The sequence below is a fragment of the Terrapene carolina genome, unplaced genomic scaffold, assembly GCF_002925995.2.
Source record: "Terrapene carolina triunguis isolate 2854851 unplaced genomic scaffold, T_m_triunguis-2.0 Scaffold247, whole genome shotgun sequence".
Taxonomy (NCBI): domain Eukaryota; kingdom Metazoa; phylum Chordata; order Testudines; family Emydidae; genus Terrapene; species Terrapene triunguis.
Genome location: NW_020664598.1, coordinates 11,705,297 through 11,725,126, shown reverse-complemented (window position 1 = coordinate 11,725,126; position 19,830 = coordinate 11,705,297). Strand labels below are relative to the sequence as shown.

The following is a 19,830-nucleotide window of genomic DNA, read 5'->3' as shown; positions in this document are numbered from 1 at the left end:
TCAAGCTAAGCAGTGCTAACAGTCTCATTGGAAGGAACTTTTGGTGGAGGAAGGAACTACTCAGTGTGAGTAAAGGTGACAGAGTCTGGCCCTTCCAGTAGTGGTGATGATGTTTGGTTATAGTAAATGCTGCCAATTGGTGCTTGGGAGAGGTTAAGCAGCAGGAATTTGGGGAGTTTGTAAGCAGTCTTACTCTCCAGTCTGAGTTCCAAAAGCAAGCATGCAAGCAAGCATACCTGTATTTTTAAACTGACAACCCACCACATTTAACCATGACACACTAATGACCTATCACTGCGTACAATTGTGGTGCCCACTGCTTTATGAATAATGTAAAGAGGCCTTTTCTCACCATACGTGACAAAAAACTGAGCCAGCATGAAATCTAGATTTCTAAGATACATGGGATCACTTTGCAAACCTGGAGAGACTCTTTCGGAGCTTCTATTCCTGTGGCACCAGTCCCTCATGGGGGATATTCATCACCCTTAAATCTTCTTGTTATAACATCAAAACAAGGTGGCTCCTGCACCAAAGAGCTCTACAAAACCCTAAGGATGACAGCCTCACCACGCTTCAGTCTTTTACTGTCCTATCCATGAATACCTCCCCTTCCCTTTAGTTACTATAACACAATTCCAAGGGAAACAACTTAAGCTACTGTTTGTTTAAAATATGCCAACACTGTACATATCAAGATCATGTGATGGTCCCACTCTCGTGCACACGCACCCTCTTTTAAAATCCCGCCTATGATGATACAGGAGATCAAAGTGTAGGCAGTAGACCTGAATCTACTAACTTCGACTGCAAGCCCTTTGGGGTCAGGACTGTATCTTATTGTGTGTACATACAGTGCCTAGCACAATGGGGTCCCCATCTCAATGAGGGCCTGCAGGCAATACTGTAAAGACAAATAATACACAAGGAGAAATACCATCACCAAATGCTAAGACAAGAAGTCAGAGCACTTCATTTTGCTGCTGCTGCAGCAGAGTATTGTGTCTGTGATATGAGGATTTAGTTTTACCTCAGCAGTAATATTAATAAATCACTCGTGTCGGCCTGATTATCGCTGAGCGCAATCCTACTTGTTGCATAAAGGGATACCGCCAGATTTTTTTTTTTCATACCAACTTTCCAGGGAGACGGGGCGAATCATCTCCAACAAGATAGACTAAGAAGCCAATATTTCACAGTCACACAAGTGCCATGGAATTAATTCTCCTGTTTCAAATACCACGCAACTAGACAGGACTCAAGGAGGAGGGTGGCATGTTCTAGTCACAAGGCAGAAAGGAACCATCTTACTGGGTGTGTGCTGAGAGGAGCACTAGGTCTGCTCTCCATTTTCTAGGGCTCTCTAGCTTTCAGGCCCCAGCTGCTGCCAATTCCCATACCTGGTTGTGGACACTGTTCAGCTGGTTGTTAAAGGTCATGGTCAGGTTGGTCGATGTGCTCGGGGCCACATGGGTGATGAATGGTGTCTTGCTCTGGTTTACCGTGTCATACATATTCACCCGCCGCTTGCAAATCTCCATGTTCTGGAAACAGGACTTGACACTGTTTAGAAAAAGGGATGAGAGGGTGAGAAAGAGAGGAAAAAAAACCCAATGAGCATAGTTAACAGTCAGCTATAGAAGCCTAGCTTCAGGTCAGCATCTCTTTGATGGCCGAGACAAGTGATCAGGCCACACTTGGCACTTGCTAGATTAATCAGTGTTTGAATGTCCCCTTTTCCCCACAGCCCAGGTTCGCACTGTTTGTAATGAAAGGGAACTAGCTGGCAGTCAATAGAAGACTGCTTTGGCTTAGGATTCTTGAGTGCCCCATCCAGCCTCAGTCCTGCAGCATAAGTCATAGTCAGCAGCCAAAGCTGTCAGCAGACAGACAGGAGGGGAAGAAAAATCAAACCAATAGTGGGTCTTCTTTTGTAACACGACAGAGAATGGGGAGGTGGGGAGAAGGGCCGGCTAGTCTTGGCTCATTTGGGATTCTTTTTAAGACAGTTTTCAAAGTCTTTCCCTCTTAGGAGGAAGATTTTGCTGTGTGTGGTCAATGAGATATCTGAAATCTTGCTCAGCACTTTAAAAAAAGTTGGTCATTTGAGCTCAATCCTGCAAGATGCTCAACACATTGGCCCCACTCCAGCATGGCACTTAAGCATGTGCTTAACTTTAAGCATATGAGTAGTCCCTTTGAAGTTATATGGCTCAAGGGCTTTGCTGAATCAGGGCTAGAATGCTCAACATCTTGCATGATCGGGCCTTGAGGTTGTCCCAGCCTGAGAGCCAACAGTGGGGGAATGTTTAAATCCCCTCCCCCACAATCCCTCCACACTACCAAAAAAACCCCTACTTATTAAATATACACACATATATATTATATGGCAGTGGAAGTATTGAAAAATATTTTTCATCCTCAGAATGCAGCAATATACTGACAGTGCAATATAGTAAACACTGCTGCCCTACTACAGCACAGTCCTTGTGAGGTAGGTAAGTACTATTATTATTTCACTGTTACAGCTGGGAAAGTGAGGCATAGAGAGGTTAAAGGGACACTATCAATTTAAGTATGGGCAAAATCTACTGCCTGATCACAACCTTTACCAACCAGCTGAACACTGTCCACAATCAGGTACTTTTCAATATTGTTTTAAAATCCAATTCAAATGGTTATTTTTCATCCAATATTTCTCCCAGAGTTTGATACCCAAACCTGAAACTAAGAACGTGACAGTGAGACTGACTATAAAGAAAACAAAAATGAAATTGATTTCCTTGATTTTCATTTGCTAAACTGAGAGAAATTTTTTAAAATAAATAATGTGCCTCAAGTTTGAATTTGTAAAATTATTTCACTTTTAATAATCTCAGCTGTTATCAGTAACATAGGTAAAGACGAGTGTTTATTTATGATACTTTATTTTTAAGGTGATAGTGTCCATTTAAAGAAACGTGCCCCTGACCACAGAATGGTCAGGAACAGAATCCAGATCCCTCGACCACCCAGTCCCGTCCCTTAATGAAGAGACTATGCTTTCTCTTAAAAGTTCAATAGCTATTTGGTTATGATTATATCTGTTCAATAATTACTCAATGTTGAATTAGATGTAAGAGAATATGTATCTAATTTCATTATGTACATACTTTTTAAATCTATGAAAGACAAGTAATCTGTAGAATATTTAGAAATCTGTATAAAAGTAAAAAATCTATGTGACAAATGTAGAATGCTATCGCATGGATTTTTTTTTTTTTGGTAGGTTTTAGCAATTAACAACTATTTTTCAAAAAACTTTATCGGAAAACACTGAAAACAGCATACTTATATTTCATACGATACTACCATTGCACATGTTACAAAAGAGTACAGACGCTCCCCGGGTTACGCAAGACCCGATTTACACAAATTCGCACTTATGGAAAAAGTTCCATAAGCCAGAAATAGGATTTTCGAGTTGCGGAAATATTTGCGTAACGTACTGGTATACGTTTCTGACTGACGCAAAATTCGAGTTACGCAAGGCTTTCCAGAACGGAACGATTGCGTAAGTCAGGGGGCATCTGTACTACAAAATATAACCTGTTCCCTGTAAGTTAGTGAAATAATATACTGTGTCTGCAAAAACATGCATGGAAAGGTGACCAAACAGGTCAGAAAGACTGGCGTTTCCCATAATTTAATATCCATGCAATCAGAAATGCAAAGCTGGACACTGGACTCGCTTTGCTGCTGCTTTGGGACTAACAAGTACAAAGCCTCAAGGGTTCTTGGGACTTGTAGTCTTTCTCTAAAGCATGTCACAGTAAAAACTGCTTCCAGCAACTATGTCTTCTCTACATTTGCATCTGTTTCCTGATTTACTTTCAAGAGAGATTACAGTCCCCAGCATTCCTGGAGGCTTTGAAGTTCCTATTCTTAGGACAATCACAGGCCTGACTTCAAATCAGCCAACCCACATTGTTTAGAGCTTGTTGCAGTTCTGACCAATCAGCATTTCCAATGGAGGAAGAATGAGGTTACACACTGAGCTGGTGGGATGTTTAGCATCTAGAGACCCGATCCTGAAGGTCTAACTCATACAAAAATTTCCACTGAGTTATTCCTGAATAAGAACTGTTAGGAGTTTTGCCCAAGGAGGGCAAAGGTAAGAACTTCAGAAATGAGGCCCTGATCCATGGAACAATTCCGAATGGCAATGGACTGGGCCCTGAGTCTCTAAAATTTTAAGCAGTTACTGCACATGTAGGAAGGATTGTTGCAAATGAGAGCATGTGATTGCAAATATAAAAGTAGATTTTTGTATATTATTTCAATATTTTCATAAAACTGACTTATTTATGAACAACTTTGAATGAAAGTAGAATTTATTTTCTCTCTGTTTTTAGCAATTATCTTGTGTTCATACTGCATTCATCACCTCAGTATCTATTTATCTATCTATGGCAGTTATATGGCCCACAGGGTCTGAGCACCTCACAATTTGTAATGTATTCGTCCTCACACCAGCCCTATGAGTTACGGCAGTGCTATTATCCCCGATTCACAGACAAGGAGCTGAGGCTCAGACAGTTTAAGGCAGGGGTGGGCAACCTATGGCACGCGTGCCGAAGGCAGCATGCGAGCTGATTTTCAGTGGCACTCACACTGCCCGGATCCTGGCCACCGGTCCAGGGGGCTCTGCATTTTAATTTAATTTTAAATGAAGCTTCTTAAATATTTTAAAAACCTTATTTACTTTACATACAACAATAGTTTAGTTATATATTATAGACTTATAGAAAGAGACCTAAAAATGTTAAAATGTATTACCGGCACGCGAAACCTTAAATTAGAGTGAATAAATGAAGACTCGGCACACCACTTCTGAAAGGTTGCTGATCCCTGGTCTAAGGGCTAGATTATTAAAGGTTTGTAGGTACGTGCTGATGCAGATATGCACCTACTGGGGTTTTCAAAACCAGGTGCCTAACTCACTTTGAAATCAATGAGTTAGGCAGCTAGACGCTTTTAAAAATCCCACTTCACACCTACCTTCATCTACATATCTTTAAAAATTTGGCCCTCAGTGACTTGCCCAGGGTCACACAGGAAGTCCATAGTGGTGCAGGGAACTGCACCCAGGTCTCCAAAGTCCCAGGCTAGTGTATAGTGCTGTTCAGGCCTTATTATGAATGAGAATCAGGCCCTAATGAACCATTCCTTATAACATCTCTGTCAGGCAAGGGAGTATTTCTCCATTCTACAGATGTGGAAACTGAGGTTCAAGTGACTTGTTCAAGGTCACATAGCAAGTCTGAGAGAGAGCTGGGCATGGAACTGAGATTTCTTGTTTCCAGTTTCTTGCTCTAAATCAGGAATCCTCAACAAGGGGGCTGCAAACAAGTGTTGGGGTTATGACAACTCTGCCCTCTCTCCAGACTGTTAAACAGAGAATGGTCCTGACCAGACTCCAGCTAGATGGGAAAGGGTTTCTGGGAGGAGGGGATGGATAATGTTGAGAACCACAGCACCAACCCCTGGGCTATGCTTCCTCTGCCACATGCATAAGTCGAGTTGATACTATATCATATGCATATATTTTTTCTGTATTTTAATATGAATGTGTGTAATTATTGAATATTTACACAATGAACATAATATATTCTGCAGTCTTTTGAATGCCTTGCATCAGCAACACATTTCTTATTCATATCAGGTTTGGGATTTTTTTAAACAAAAATTAAAATCTTTGGGTCTAAACTCCTTAATGGTGTCCCTTTAAAATACTGTTGCTAGGCCCTTTTATCAACCCAAATGTCCACCCTACAGCCCAGTCTCCCCTCCCACCCTCTTCATCTGCTTTTTCTCTCTGAAAACCCAGCCCAAGGCAGAGAGAAGGAAGCGTACTGTGTGCTATGGGGGAAATCAAGCAAGTGCGTCATGGTGACAAAGGGGTGGTTCAGAGTTTCAATCGGAGTTATCCTCTTATCCGCATCTATAGTCAACATCTTCTTTAACAGATCTATAAACTCCCGCCGGTCTGCCTTTTCCACCAACATATCGCTTCCTTCTAAATCCGTTGTCATATTCACCTGGAAAAGAAGGGACAACAGTTAGAAGGGAGACGCAGATAGTCAGGTCTCTAGCAGATCATTTTCTCTCTCCTGACTCCATCAGGTTTCTGTCTCTGGAAGAGTAGCTGCTGAGGTCACAAGGAAGAATCTGAGCTGGCAAATCAAATCACCATCAGGCGAGTGCAAGCCAAATCTCTACACAGGCTATTAAGTATCTAGCTCATTTGGGTCAATGGCTCCTGAAGATCTTAGTCACCCTTTGCAGCTTTTGAACAGCTTCTGTGTGGTAATAGACAAGCTCTGACACATAAAGCACTATACAATTAGACAACTGAATTGTGTCCTGCAACAATGATGACAAAAAAAACCCCCACAAACAAAAAAAGATCTCGGTAAGTTTATGCGGGACATCACTATTTATATATCAGGTGCCAGGAAAAGCCTTCATATTAAAATCTTGCCTGATCCCAAGCCCTAGGAAGAGAACCTAGCACTTGTGAAACTCCTAGTTACTCAACCACACTGCTTTATGTCACTTTTAGGACTATATATCTGGTCTTTTCTGGAGGAATCCAATGCAACACATGACAACTGGGAGTTGGCTGGATTGGTGCAGACCTGGTGTTTCTCAGAGGTTTGCCCAAAGCAGCATATATGCAGAAATGATGTCGTGCCCCATTTCTTTGCCTTGCGCAGAAGCACAAGGAGAATCTCGCTAGTTGCTCACCAACATTCTTACCTGTGCCATATCATCCAAACAGTTGAAAATGTACTTCCTTGCTTCCTTCGACTTAATCCCCGTCTCTGCCTCATGATCATCTGGTGTCTGCTCAAGACAGGGGAAAGGCAGTTACCTGGGCTGTCCTTGCATCCATGTAGGGTGATATGCCAGCTCAGACGGACACCTCAAAGCCCACCTCTATACAAAGCCATAGGCATAGTTTGACTTCTATATTTGGGGTGGGGGGAGCTCCAGTCAGGCCAATGGGGCTGCACGTGGAGGGGAAATTCCGTGCCTACCCGAGGCTTGCAGTTTGGGGGGCAACGCTCCCCATGCTGCCCCCCCAAACTACACCATGGACAAAGCTGCCTGTCTCTTCCCTGAACTAGTAACCAAAATAGTAGCCAAATACATTTATATAGCACCTCTCATGCCTAAAGAATCCCAAAGTGCTTTACTGACTAAGATGGTCACAATCATTGTTAAGCTAGAGGGCTCCCTGTTGAGAACACCAGACACAGGGCAGCAGAACATGTTGCTATCACTGATCCGGGAACCATTTTTTGTACTATTATCTATTTTAATTGTTAAAATGGAAATGTGTGCCTCAACTAGACAGGTATTAAAAACAAATTCCACCCAGGGGCAGGTGAAATTAAACATCACTTCATCAACTACAACTATCAGCCATAGATAGGAAAGATATAAACAACAACCCTAAATTGATAGGATAGTACTTCTCTCTCTAAGGGTACGTCTACACTGCAAAAAAAAGCACCTGTGGCAGTGAGTCTCAGAGCCTGGGTTAGCTGACTTGGACTCATGGGGCTTGCGCTACAGGGCTAAAAATAGCAGCGTAAATGTTTGCGCTCATGTACCCAGGTTCTGAGACCCTCCCCCTTCGCTGGGTTTCAGAGCCTGGTCTCCAGTCCAAGTGGGAACATCTACACTGGTATTTTTAGCCCCGGAGCACAAGCCCAAGTCAGTGGACCCATTATCTGAGACTTGCTGCCAGGGGTTTTACTTTGCAGTGCAGATATGCCCTTAGTTAAACTAAAATAGTCCCGTCTGCAATATCCCCAGGCTGGGCAGCTCCTGATTGGAGAGATTTTAAGGTTCACTTTGGACTTAAAGCTTCTACAATGCAGTGCCAGGCACTAATTGCAAAGCCATTGGCCAGCCAAGGGCTGCATACTTTTGTTACAACAGTTTTACCTCAGCTCAGACCCATCCCAACATCTCAGTTTTTGGAAGCATCTCAATGCATTGCGAAAAGACGAGACCCACGCTCCGACTTAACAGAATGTCGCCTTACTTCCAGTCTACTATTGCAAGATGAAGGAAACAAGGAAATATCTTCCTACCTTTAGCCTCCACAATGGATACGGTGAGTCTGTATCCCTGTTGAAAAATCTTGTTGTCTTTGTCCCTGAACTTAACAAATACTCTGCTGGTAAGCCCTGTGTCTGTGAAATATAGCGAATCTGTAAGAGAAGGATGAGAGGTCACTGTTCATTCTGTGAAGATCTGTGGTGGTCTTCCTTTCAGGAGGGCAGGAGGCATTTAAAACATTGGAACAAAGAAAGAGAGAAAAGGGTGGTGTCAAGTTGGGCTTTGTCAAGGATATACTAAAAGGAATGAGAGAAAGAGAATTCCCATAGACTTTAATGGCATTTCCAACTTTATCATTAATGTCTCAGGACATTGACCCTGAAAGTCTATAAAACATTCTTCCTTTAGCTTCTAAAGTCTGTGGGAATTTCTCCCTTTATCTTCAGACTTTCAAGGTAAAAGAGAATGCCCACACATTTTAATGGTGTGTTTTTACTGACTTAGAGCTTTTCATGGTAAGTTCTCATCTCTATAAGATATGTCATTTCAATAATTTGGTACTTCTTTTATTTTCTTCGGAGCAGCTCAGAGGATAAAGCAGATGAAGCCAATATCGGTGAACTGAAGCGGCTTATGTATTGAAGCAAATTTACACCCACATTCTGTATCACGTACTAAATCCGCAGTGTTTATATAGCTTACTGAATTTGTCATGTCAATGACTTTCATGGACTCTGCCTAGCTGGCATACACAGAACCACAGGATGTTACACATATGTGTCTAAGAGTAGAGAATTCTTTTTTCATTTAGTAGAGAAAAAGTATGTGAGCATGTAATTAAAGGCTGACATAATGTTGACATAGGGTGGCATATGAAACCTTAACTTCAGCATTTCCTGACTTCTTGATTGCTTCACTTTGAAAACTTAATATTCTTCTAATGCAGGAAATGCCACAGACAAAACACTAGGTATTTTTAAAAGAAAAGACGGAAAGAAAAAAAAATCATAAGCAGCAGCTGCAGTCCTGAGGACTTCAAAACGCTGCTGGCCCTCGCCCATACAAAGTGCCCACTTCTGCTGTGGAGCTCCTTAGGTACATCCGAGCAAGGCTCCCTCCTGCTCACCTTACAAATGTCAATAGCCCCTCTTCAGCCCACTCCCAACCTTACAAATCCACACAGGCTGAAGCAAAGACTCAGTTTCAGTGCCAGCCCATTTCACAAGCTCCACAGGAGCCCTCAATATACTTGACTAGAGCAGACTTTGCACTACTATAAGTCAACCGTATACATGCATGTGATAAGTCCTTCCTCAACCGTGTACTTTGTCAGTTTATCTCTGGAGGGGAGTCTACTGCTCATGCTCAGTATGTGATTTTCAAAGGCACAAAACCGATTTCCTCTGGAACAGCTAAAGGCACTGAATCTCAGTGAGGGCTATTTCCATGCCAGATTTCACCTCTAAAGCCGTGGCTGAAATACTATTAAAAAAAGAAAACTCTCAGGAATGTTTTCATAATGGGAAAAGTGTACTATATTTCTTTTCATCACTCTCCTTTTCCCTTAGGCTTTCCCCAGAAAGAGCACTTTCAGACAGAGCCCAAGCCCACAGTTTCAGAAAGGAATGAGGAACTGAAAAAAGGTGGTTAGAATAGAAACTGTTATCTAACCTGAACTGTAGAGGTTGCTGCGTCTCCTGTTATAGAGATAGGCCAGGAACATTAAAGTCTATGGGGCTGATCTTCAGTTAGCTTTAATTATCACGGCTCAGTTGAATTCAATGGAGCTATGACAGTTGACACCAGCTGAGGATCTGCCCCAAAGACCATTCTCTTTCTTTTCATTGATTTTAATATACGTCCTCATTAGGGGATTATAAAAAGCAGCTGAGTTCATACAATTTCTTATATTATAACAAATAAATCTTCATTTAATACTTGCTGTTAAGCGGAGTAAGGATGGCAGCTCTGTTCAGTGATTAGAGATCATCTACAGAGCTTTCTAGTCAACAGGAACTTATACTCTTGATTGACAGTTCACTTAGGCAGTCAGTTCTTAAAGGCACAGTACTAAATATCTTATTGGTTACCTAGAACACTACAGGTGGATAAAAAGTAGTCTTAGGATATTAAAAATCAAACACACATATCTTCCGTCAGCAAAGAATAGAAAGTTAAAAATCTGACCCTTCTGACACAAGAAGGAAAAAGTTTCTGTGTTTTTGTTAAAAGCAAGTGCAGCATCTATACCAACCTGATCGTACTCTGAAGCTCCCGGGTATAAAGGCCAGCCCAAGAACAGCTCTGCAATAACACATCCCAGGGACCACATGTCGATTGCTTCACAGAATGGTAAACCAAGGATGATTTCAGGGGCTCTGCAAAAGAACAGATGAGGAAGCATTAACCATTGTAAAACACACACAGGCATTTGTTCAGAATTCCATGTAACCAGCAACCCTCAAGAAGCTATTTGCAGAGAACAACAAGTTTTATTGGTCCCACAAAGCCCTGAGTGCTGTCTTCTGGCATCTAATCTGTTAACCAACTACTAACACACATACAGACATCACCTTTATAGGACACTCCTATAACACCATATACTGAGCTCTTATATTTCACTTTTCATCTAAAGATTTGAATTTTCTTAACAAAAGAGATAAGTATCACTATCCCCATTTTACAGATGGGACATTGAGGCACAGTGGTGAAGTGACTCGCCCAAGGTGCTGCAGCTGGGAATAGAACCCATGTCTCCTGATGCTCTGCTCAGTGCCCTAGACATGGCATAATGCTGATTCTCTTTTACATAAGGCCGTCCATGTGCAAAACTCAAAGTGATTTACAAATATTCATACACTAATTAAGTTTTACAACAGTCCTGTAAGGTACAAAAGCATTGTTGCTTTTATTTTACAGATGAATGTACTGTAGAACAGAGAAATAACACAACAATACCACAGCTACATGGAGTTATGGGCAATGGCAGGAAAAGAACCCAGGAGTCCTGGCTCTCGAGGTTGTGTTGTAGGCACAGGCCACATTTTCCATCTGCTTTCAGCTACGGAAGGGAGAAAGGGGATATTTAGGGTCTCCTTATATGTCTCTCCAAATATGACTCTACGTTTGTTCCAACAGATGCCAACTGAAGCAAAGCAGACTTCTGCGCAGTACATTTTAACATTAGCTCTGCTTAGGAAATGTAAAGGAGGCACTAAAGTCTCTTACTCCTGAGGCTGTTTGATACTGTATTTAATGATTAACTTAATTAAGTGCTTAAGAGCAAAAGCCATCTACTATCTTCAAAGCTTTGGTCCATTCCGGTCAGCACTAGCAGAGACACCCATGTAACAGGGGAAATGCTTTTCTTCCCGTTTTTAAAACACAGACTTCCAGCATTAAAACTGAGACCATTTAAAAAACTTACATACTTCCGCAAACCACTAGTGTCCCCAAAATACTTTCATTTTCCTAGCAACTTTAGTCCAAGAGCTTCAAAGCACTTTATAAACAATGAAAACTCAACACCCCTATGATGCCTCAATACCCCTGTGAAGTAGATAAATATCATTATCCCCATTTACAGATGGGGACATAGTGTTGTCAACTCTTGTGATTTTTATTGTGAGTCTCACAATTGTATCCTGAGTATCACACTACTTGATGTTTCCTTAAAGCCCCAGCTTCTGGAGTCAGGTGATTATATTAGATTCTCAACTTTCCTTTCCTGCAGAGAAAAGCTTAAAAACATGAACCCTAAAGGCTCAAACACCATCAGAAAAATAAAGCTCCCCAAATATATTATTTTTAAAGTATCATGATTTTTAAACTAATCTCATGATGGGGGAGTGGGGCTGACTCACGGTTTTCAAATGCTTTGGGTTGGCAATATTGATCAAATGCCTCAGTCCATACTAGAGTGAGAATTAGAACCCAGGAGTCCTGACTCCCAAACCCCTTCTCCAACCACTATACTGTCTCCTGAAGTATGTCATTTTTCATCGAGATAGCAACCAATGGCAGCAGGAGATTCAGACCTGCTAATTGCTGTTGAAAATATATTGTTTTCCAGCAAATGCCATTGCTTACTCATGAAGAGACATAACTTCAGAGAGGAGCTGTGAAAATGGGGGAGGTTTTCTTTATTTAAGAAACAAGCAAAGACACAGCAATGAGAACCCATACCCCAGTCTCAGCACAAAACCCTCTTCAACACTGGGCTGACTTGCAGCAATAAAAACAAACTGTTGGCTCCAAACCCAGCAACCCAGAATCTGAAAATTAAGGCACCTTAAGCCTGGGCTGATTCTGCCATCCCCACACAGAGTATACTATAAGTCTGAGTTAAAAAAAACAATCATCCCCATCAGCGCTCCTAATTTCTTTTGTGATTGCTATAAGCTTTTATACCCACCATTCCTTTGCATTAGCATGCCTGTCACTGCCAACTTTTTATTCCAATATTACAGCGCCAGTCAGGAGAATGGCAAAGGGTTAATTTCCAGATCTATCATCTATATTCCCCTCCCTTCCTCATCCGCTTCTTCATTCCTTCCACACTGGATGACACCCAGACAAAAATGCAGAAAGAGAAAGAAGACAGCTAGGATGACCTGAATCTCATTACTATGTAAATCCTGCATTCAAAGCCATCTGCCTCTCCCTGTCTGCCTGCATGTTATGAATGAAGCCTCCCTGGTCACTAATGAGAGTTCAATCTTGCACTGTCTGAACTTGAAATCCCATCCACTAACTCCCTGCGTCAGGGAGAAGATAGAATGTTATCCAGACGCCTCCCCACCCATGAAAAATCATCTCCACTGCTGCCATACACAGATATCACCCTTCCACTACCCACAACAACTTCCCCATCTCGACCATTCTTATTTATTTATTTACGGTTCCTGTAAGGAGTTAGAATGACAGCCCTGGACACTGCAGTCCTCTGTTTCCCCAAAGAACAAGCTTCCACATGTGCTTCCAGATTATCTGCCATTGGATACCTCCTTTGTGTTTTACGGGGCTAAAATTCATATCTATTTTTGGGAGCATAGGAGTTGCCAAACTGGATCAGGTCTTGGTCCATCTGGTCAAGTAGCATCTCTTGCACAGCAAACGATACCACGTACTTCAGAGGAAGGGGCCAGAAACCTTGTAAAGGAATAACCTGCCCATAGAAATTTTTTCCTAACCACTGTCTGTTAGATGTTGGTTTATGTCTTGAAGTGTGGGCATATATTTGCTTTATGAATTTTTATATAATCTAATCTAACAAGGGATATTCTCCTTATCCATCTATAGGGGCAGGATCATTTTTTTAAATCTCACTACGCCGTTGACCTTAATGATAAACTGTGGCAATGAGTTTCACAGGCTATGTGTTGTGTGAAAGTGTATTTGGTTTTATAGGATAAGTTTGTTGCCTTTCACTTCACGTTCCCTTGTTACTATATTGGGCAAAAGGTTAAAAGGGAGCCCTGGATTCATCTTCTATGCCATTATTTTTAGACCTCTCTCATTTCCCTCTTATTTCTGGGTCTCTCTCAACTAAACAGTTCCAGTCTTTTTCAGTTTCCATCATGAGAATGTCCTTCCATGCCTCCAATCATGTTTCGTACCCGATTCTAAACTCCTTCTATTTTTGCTATAACTTTTTAGAGATGGGGTGATCAGAAGTGAATATAGTATTCAAAGTGGGGGCGTACCATCAATTTACATAATGGTATTATAACAGTTGCAGAATTATTTTACATCCCATTCCTTTCTGATCCTAGCATTTTGTTTGCTTTTGGACCGACACTGTGCATTTCAGCAGATGTTTAGCCTGTACATCACCACACAGGTCTTTCTCCTGAGTGGTTACAATTAATTTAAAACTCAACAATATCTAGGAGTAGTTCCATTTTTTTTTCCTTTCAATGTGCACTACCTTATATTTGTTAACACTGAATTTCATCTGCCACCATTCTGCCTATTCCCTGGTTAGGTGCCTAAGAAGTTCTTCGCTGTCTTTGGTAGTCTTGACTCACCTACATAATTCTGTGACATCTGCAAATTTTAGCACCCCACGTTTCCCTATTTTTTCCAGATGATGAATAAATATATGTAATACATTCTGGTTCTAGTATGAGACTTTGAGTCACCCCTTTGTTTATCCTTCTAATCTTAGATCATTCAAATTTGGTTCAGATACTCAAAGAGTGGCATAATTTATTCCAAAGAAAGGAAACGTTTGTCATATCTTAAGCACCATGTCAGCTGCACCAGGGTCTAGCAACATTAGGAGCCCTTGCACGGGTGGCTCTACCATGTAGGGTGACCAGATGTCCCGATTTTATAGGGACAGTCCCAATATTTGGGGCTTTTTTTTATATGGGCTCCTATTACCCCCCACCCCCGTCCCGATTTTTCACACTTGCTATCTGGTCATCCTACTACCATACTACCAGCCATTTTCAGCACAGAATTAATTCAACCTGCTCAAAGTAAGTCTGGCTGAGGTTGCGTTGAACCAGTGTTGCAGGGGGACCTAGTGTAGACTTTAAAGTGCAGGCTAGTGCAGCAGTGTAAGGTTCATGTGACATCTGCTGTGTGCGTGGCGAATGCTGTGCTACAACAGCACTGTGATTCTCTGACTTCCTAAGCAGTGACTGCTGCTCTAGGCTTGCCAATGCTGGGAAACGTTGTGAGGAGAAGTATCTCCCAGCCTGCCTAAGGCAATGAGGACCTAGAACCTCTGCTGACGGAGTATTTCAACCTCCTCCCAAGGTCAGGAGTTTGTAAGGAAAAGGGGAAGGTTCTTCAATACCACAGGAAGGCCCAGCAGAGACAAGTAGAAGATAATGGGTAGCAAATCGCACACCAAAAGCAGCCAACAGAGTTTCTGGAGCCACCTTTGCAGTGAGGTTAACTGGAGCTCCTCATTTTTAGGATTATACAAATGCACCTCCCACATCCATCCCTACTCCTCTCTCCCCTCCCCCCGCACCCCTCTCCACACACTCCAGCCCTAATTCCCTCCACCCCCTCCCACCTCTCTCTACTATCCCTGTCTAAAAGCACAAAACCCGGTCTGGGTGACTCACACTTTTCTATCCCAGGCCCTAAGGGGCCAGGAGTGGGGGGAAGGGAAGAAGAGAGAAAAGCAAACTTTGTATTTTGGATAAGCAAAACAAAACCAGCTTCAAGCTTTTGTTGCCAAAAGCATCCCACTCTTCAGGAACGGGCATTATAGCTGAGGGCCTGTAGGAAAGGAGATTCGGGAGCTAGTGAGGTAGCAGGATGAGCTCACTGGACACCCCACCATGTGCAGGAATGTCCCAAGTTTATAATCTCTGCCCTGGCAATGCACGACTGTGTATTTAAAGCCCTGCTGCAGTACAGTCTGTGGCTCCAGCATTAGTCATTAGCTCCGTGGGAAAACACTCCCTGCCCTCCTCTTCCACACACCTCCTCAAACATCTTTCCAACAAGACACCTCCCTCCGCTCCCTACCCACAGGAATGAACCGGGTTTAAAGGACACAAAATCTGAGTAGCGTGACTAGGGGATAGAAAGTAAAAGCCATCTGCAGCCAACCTGGAGGAGGTCAAAGGCAGCCAAAAGGGTTTAAGCCTCTGAGATAACAGAAGCCAGCCCTGCCCCCACCTCTTGGCACTCTCACTCCCCTTCCCAACCTAATTACCGCAGCAGGTGAGCTGCATTAAAGTGTCTGTAATGTTAGTCGGAACTCAGTGCTGCCTCCTTCCATGCCCTCCCTTTGCTTGGAGCTGAACTACAGCAGAACTCCATCTGCTAGACAGCTGTTTTAGCTGGCATGGGAACTCGGCCCTCTCTCTGTCCACTCAACAGGGATGCCAGCATCCTAAACCTGCTTGTGTTGCCCACAATTCCCCAAATGAGGAAATGCTGCTGCTTTTGTTTGCTCGCTCCCGCCACGTGACTCTATGCCGCTTTTAGGCCTGCCTCCGGCAGAATATTTACTTCAGTGACCCTGCTCTGCGACAGGGTAATTTCATTGTCTGGTGTTTCTGTCAGGAAAATTAATTACCAGTCTCGCTTGCTGGCTCTTTCATCCACCTATCACAGGACATCGAAAGCGACCACCAAGGAGTTTCGTTTCCACAGAGTCGGATTTTGACAGCTGGCCTCCTTCTGAATTTTAAAACTGCCCCATAGGGTGCCCACCCTCAGATCAGTGGTGGAGCTAACAGGGACCTGAGATGGGGTGACCACACTTGTATGTGTCATGTGTGGTACCTTTTCAAGCACATTATGTACAGAGATGCTTTAGGCATAGGCAAGCTAGGCAGCTGGCTAGGGCAACAGATTTGCAGGAAGCTGGGATGAGCTCTAACCCATGAGCCTGCTGCGGTGTGGACTAACTATGTGCACCCTGACTCGTATTAATGGTTTCTTAACAAGCTTTGATTTAGTCCTCTCTGCAACGGGAAATCATCATTAACACACCCATAGAGGCCTCTGCATGGATCAAGTCCAGCCTGGGGGGGCCCACAGCCCTGGCTGGCCCCTGGTGGTCTCTCCCTGGACCAGCTCGAGCAGGAGTGGCTCCCCAGGGCAGGTGGGAACCAGAGGAACAGATGGGATGGTAGGGACTAGGACATGCAGTGGCCACCTCTGCCCCCATCTCCCCATGTCCTCTCCCATCTCAGCTGTCCCTGGGGTCCTGGCCTGCCCCCTGCATCCTAACCCTACCCGCCTGCCCTTCATTTCCCACTGTATCCTAACCCTCCATTGCATCAACCCTCTGTGTCCTAGCCCATCTGCCACCCAGGGTCCTGCCCCCACATCTGCCCCTCGGCTCCCCAGGGCCTGCCTCATCTCCAGTCTCCCTACCCAGCAGGGTCCTGCCCCCCATGCCATCAGCCCCCTTCTCTAGCGTCCTGCCCCATCTGCCCCTGTATCCCATCCCCTCACCCCATCTGCCCTATAATCTGTTCCCTGTTTTCCTAGCCTCCCCCCAACCACCTGCCCTGCATGTCCTAGTCCCTGCCACCCTATTTGTCCCCCACTGCATCCTGGACCCCACCCCATCTGTCCCCCATGTCCTGGTCTCTCCTCGGGTCCTGACCTCCATCCCCATCCTGTGTCTAGACTCCAGCCCACCTGTATTATCCTCTACATTGTTCCAACCACGTATGGAATGTCCCTCCCTCTTCCTCCCACTTCATGTCAGGAATATCCCCTCTAGTCTGGGGCAGCTCCTCTGCACCCTAGGGTGCCCTTCAGATTGACACCAGGCACAGCCCAAGTGGGAGGGGGGGAAGGGGACAGATGGAGCCGATGTTGCAAGTCTCAGTAAATATATCCCTAATGCAGGGCTGGGCAGGGCAGCTGGCTCCTCAGGGCAGAGGATCCCAGTGAGGGTCCTTCCAGGAAAGCCTGTGTACAGAGGAACATGCCGATATATTTGCCGCTCTGTTACCCCGAAAGGGAAACTGACCTTGGGGGGGTGGAGCATCAGAAGACACAGAGAGTCACTCTTGTCTGCCTGGGACGCCCCCTTTGAAATGTGGGTGCTGTCTAGGTCCCATATGCCTTTATACCAGATCCTGGGCAGGAGGGGGTGGGGGTCATAATACATAGGCATGATAACGTGCAAAATTACCAGCCACTAGATAGAACTGAAGGTGGAACTTACTAACACCCCATTGCACAGCTCGCCCCGCACTTGCCAAACCCGGTGGACATTATTTACCACTCTTGGTGGCCTACACGAACACGAAATTGATTGTCTCCGTCCAATTCCTAGCGGACAGCTACCCACATCACAAAAAAACATCACCACACCCTTGACACTGACTGGCACTCTCACTAGACTATGCTACCCTCTCACCCCCAATGGGGGCCATTCTACCAGAAGGCTGTGGGAAGCAAGGGGGAACTTTCACTGATGTTTCCCATTCTGTAGCTGAATAAAGTATTTCGGTATCCAGGGCTGTGCATCTCATATCTTTCAGTGGCCTCTAGAAAAGGCAAACTATGAAATACAGCAGCTATTCCCAGCCTGCACATCAAAGGCAGTCGACCTTCTCTTCAGTGAGTTGGCAATTGTTTTGATTATTTACTAGCCAGATAACGCTGTTTCTTTGTCCAAGTTTCCACTGTGAGATTTTTCAGGTCATAGCAAAGTGAACTGTAGTTCGGAGTGGAAGCTGCAGAGTCTGAGGAATAAACATTTAACCGGGGGAATGCCCCCTCTCAAGATATAGACTCACTGAAGTGAGCTCTGGAGAGGCTGGCTTCAGAGTCTGTCTAAGCAGCTTCTTACCCAGCCAGAGGAATCCCTACAAAATAGCAGACATTCCTCATGACCTAACAGGACTTAACACTAGCTAGGTGAATAACAGATTTTTTCAATTTGTAATTAACATTTTTAAAAAATTGCATGCAAGTTGAATGAAACATTTCATTTCAATTTTGAACATTTAACATTTCTGAAATTTTTTTTTTTTTACTAAAATTGAAAGAAATTTTTAATTAAAAAGTTTTGTGTTGAAAACATCAAAACAAAACAGTTTGATTTTTTCAGGGATTTTTTTTGTTTCGTTTAGGTGAAACAATGTGACAAAACCAACACGAATTTGGTGCCACTGAATCGGCATTTTTCACCAAAAAACAGTAGAACCCTATCCCTGTAGTTGCCCAGCTCCAGTCACAAGAGATCTGCTATGGACCAGAGTCTCTCACACAGCAAAACGGAGCATTACCACAAGCATTAGGCCAGAAAAATGTTGCATTTTAAAATGATCAATAGTCATAGACAGATTTCAGCCTGGCCAGGGGACAGCGAAGTGGCAGGGAAGGACACAACATAGGGATGCCACCAATTCTATCAGATACATAGTGTATTGGACACCCATGAAAATGTTTAATTTGTTTATGCTTGTAACGGAGGATGGAGTGACGGGCACCACTAACAATCCACCATGCTTTATTTTTCTTCAAATACACACACACACACACAACGTCCTGCTAAGGATTCTGACTGGATTAAGTAGTATTGTCGTCATATCCATCACTAGAGAGCACTCATAATAGTATGCACACACCTATCATCATGATGAATCCCACAAGATTAGTTTCCAGGACATTCCCTCCCCCGCAAAAAGGCAGACATTCAGCTCTCCAAACTCTGTATGAACTAAGAGGAATGAAGGTTGTATCAACTCAGCATTCGGTAAGGGTTTATGTTACAGGACATAAATATAATGGGCAGAACATGTATACTTGCCAATGACATGGTTACGGCAATCCCTATATTTCTGTGCTAAGTAGCATGCAACCGGGAGTGCTTGAGGGAAGGGCGGGGCAGATCTTACTGTGTATTTACCAAGTGCATGCACAGTTATATCCGTCTTAAGAACAGAGGGCATGTTACATGGGAATTACTTTTGGACCCAGTATGGGTAATTACCAAGTAAGCTTCAGGAACCTGTAGTTATTATAGGGTATTTAACAACAAATAAATCTCAGAATCAGGGACTAAAACAACTTCCGCCTGAGACGGACTATTAATGACCTAGCAGCATGCTGATAGGTAAGGCTGAAAAATACCTGCCTTGCCTCATCCCCAAAGGCTCGTCCCTCTGCAATTAAATGGAATAAAACAGTCGAGTATTGCCTATTGCTTACTTGCGACATATTGTCAATCCAATATCTATATAATACATGTGGAAAAGTGCAACTTACTAT

The 19,830-nt window shown here is 43.5% G+C and overlaps 1 protein-coding gene across 4 annotated transcripts in view; it reads right to left on the bottom strand.

The window, feature by feature from the left end:
• The window catches only part of HIPK2 (homeodomain interacting protein kinase 2), a 200,184-nt gene that overhangs the window by 53,910 nt on the left and 126,444 nt on the right, over nucleotides 1-19,830 (bottom strand). For all 4 annotated transcript variants that reach the window (XM_026657563.1, XM_026657566.1, XM_026657562.1 and 1 more), the window contains exons 3-7: nucleotides 10,370-10,493; nucleotides 8,148-8,267; nucleotides 6,802-6,888; nucleotides 5,896-6,080; nucleotides 1,401-1,563 (exon numbers count right to left, since the gene is read on the bottom strand). In XM_026657563.1, coding sequence (XP_026513348.1) covers nucleotides 1,401-1,563; nucleotides 5,896-6,080; nucleotides 6,802-6,888; nucleotides 8,148-8,267; nucleotides 10,370-10,493 — 679 coding nt within the window. The remainder of the gene's footprint in view (nucleotides 1-1,400; nucleotides 1,564-5,895; nucleotides 6,081-6,801; nucleotides 6,889-8,147; nucleotides 8,268-10,369; nucleotides 10,494-19,830) is intronic.